Source organism: Olea europaea, unplaced genomic scaffold (genome assembly GCF_002742605.1).
Source record: "Olea europaea var. sylvestris unplaced genomic scaffold, O_europaea_v1 scaffold39516, whole genome shotgun sequence".
Lineage (NCBI taxonomy): Eukaryota > Viridiplantae > Streptophyta > Magnoliopsida > Lamiales > Oleaceae > Olea > Olea europaea.
In genome coordinates, this window is record NW_019259067.1 from 1 (window position 1) to 1070 (window position 1070).

The 1070-nt window shown below is 40.0% G+C and overlaps 1 protein-coding gene across 1 annotated transcript; it reads left to right on the forward strand.

Moving 5' to 3' along the window:
- Positions 1-34: 34 nt before the first annotated feature.
- On the forward strand, positions 35-864 carry LOC111387228 (the record flags this gene model as incomplete). The annotated part of the gene is made up of 2 exons (XM_023011768.1): positions 35-192; positions 327-864. Coding segments are annotated over exons 1-2 (696 nt in total), but the record flags the coding sequence as incomplete, so codon positions are not given.
- Between the last annotated feature and the right edge of the window lie 206 nt (positions 865-1070).

Here is a 1070-nt window from a genome sequence, read left to right on the forward strand (position 1 = left end):
CATTTCACGGCATCATGAGCTGCCATTAACTAATATGCTTGAGGTGGAGTTATTTGATGTGTGGGGTATAGACTTCATGGGTCTGTTTCCACCTTCTTTTGGTCAGGTATACATTCTCCTTGTAGTAGACTATGTATCTAAATGGGTTGAAGCGATTGCCACACCAACAAATGATGTAAAGGTGGTTTTGAGGTTTCTATAGAAAAATATCTTCACTCGGTTTGGCACGCCTAGGGCAATTGTAAGTGATGAAGGTACACATTTCTGTAACAAGCTATTCAACTCCCTTTTAGCCAAATATGACGTCAAGCACAATTGGCACTTAGTTATCACCCACAATCAAATGGGCAAGTAGAAGTATCTAACAGAGAGATTAAACAGATTTTGGAAAAGACAATAAATAGCAACCGAAAGGGCTGGTCTCTCAAACTAGATGACGCTCTTTGGGCATACCAAACCGCCTTCAAAACACCAATTGGAATGTCACCTTACCGGTTGGTATTTGGGAAAGCTTGTCACCAACTGGTGGAATTGGAACATAAAGCTTATTGGGTTGTGAAAAAGTTGAACTTGGACATGAAATCGGCCGGTCCACAACGCTTGTTGCAGCTTAATGAATTAGAGGAATTCCGAAATGATGCATATGAAAATGAGAAAATATATAAGGAGCGGACAAAAATGTGGCATGACAAGAGAATCATGAGGAGGGAATTCAAGGCAGGAGAACGAGTTCTTCTATTCAACTCTCGATTGAAAATCTTTCCGGGCAAGCTTAATTCCCATTGGTCGGGACCATTTGTAATTCGTAAAGTACTCCCGTATGGTGCAATGGAGTTAGTGAACAAGGATGGATCTACTTTTCAGGTAAATGGACAACGCCTCAAGCATTACTATGGAGAGGAAAATCGAGATGTGGAAGACATTACCCTTGGAGAACCACATTAAAACCACATCACGTCCAACTAAAGATATAAAAGAAGTGCTTCTTGGGAGGTAACCCAAGTTCTATCCCTAAATTTCCTTTCTTTAGTTTGACATTTTCTTTTCTTTCGTGGTAACTTTAATAATTT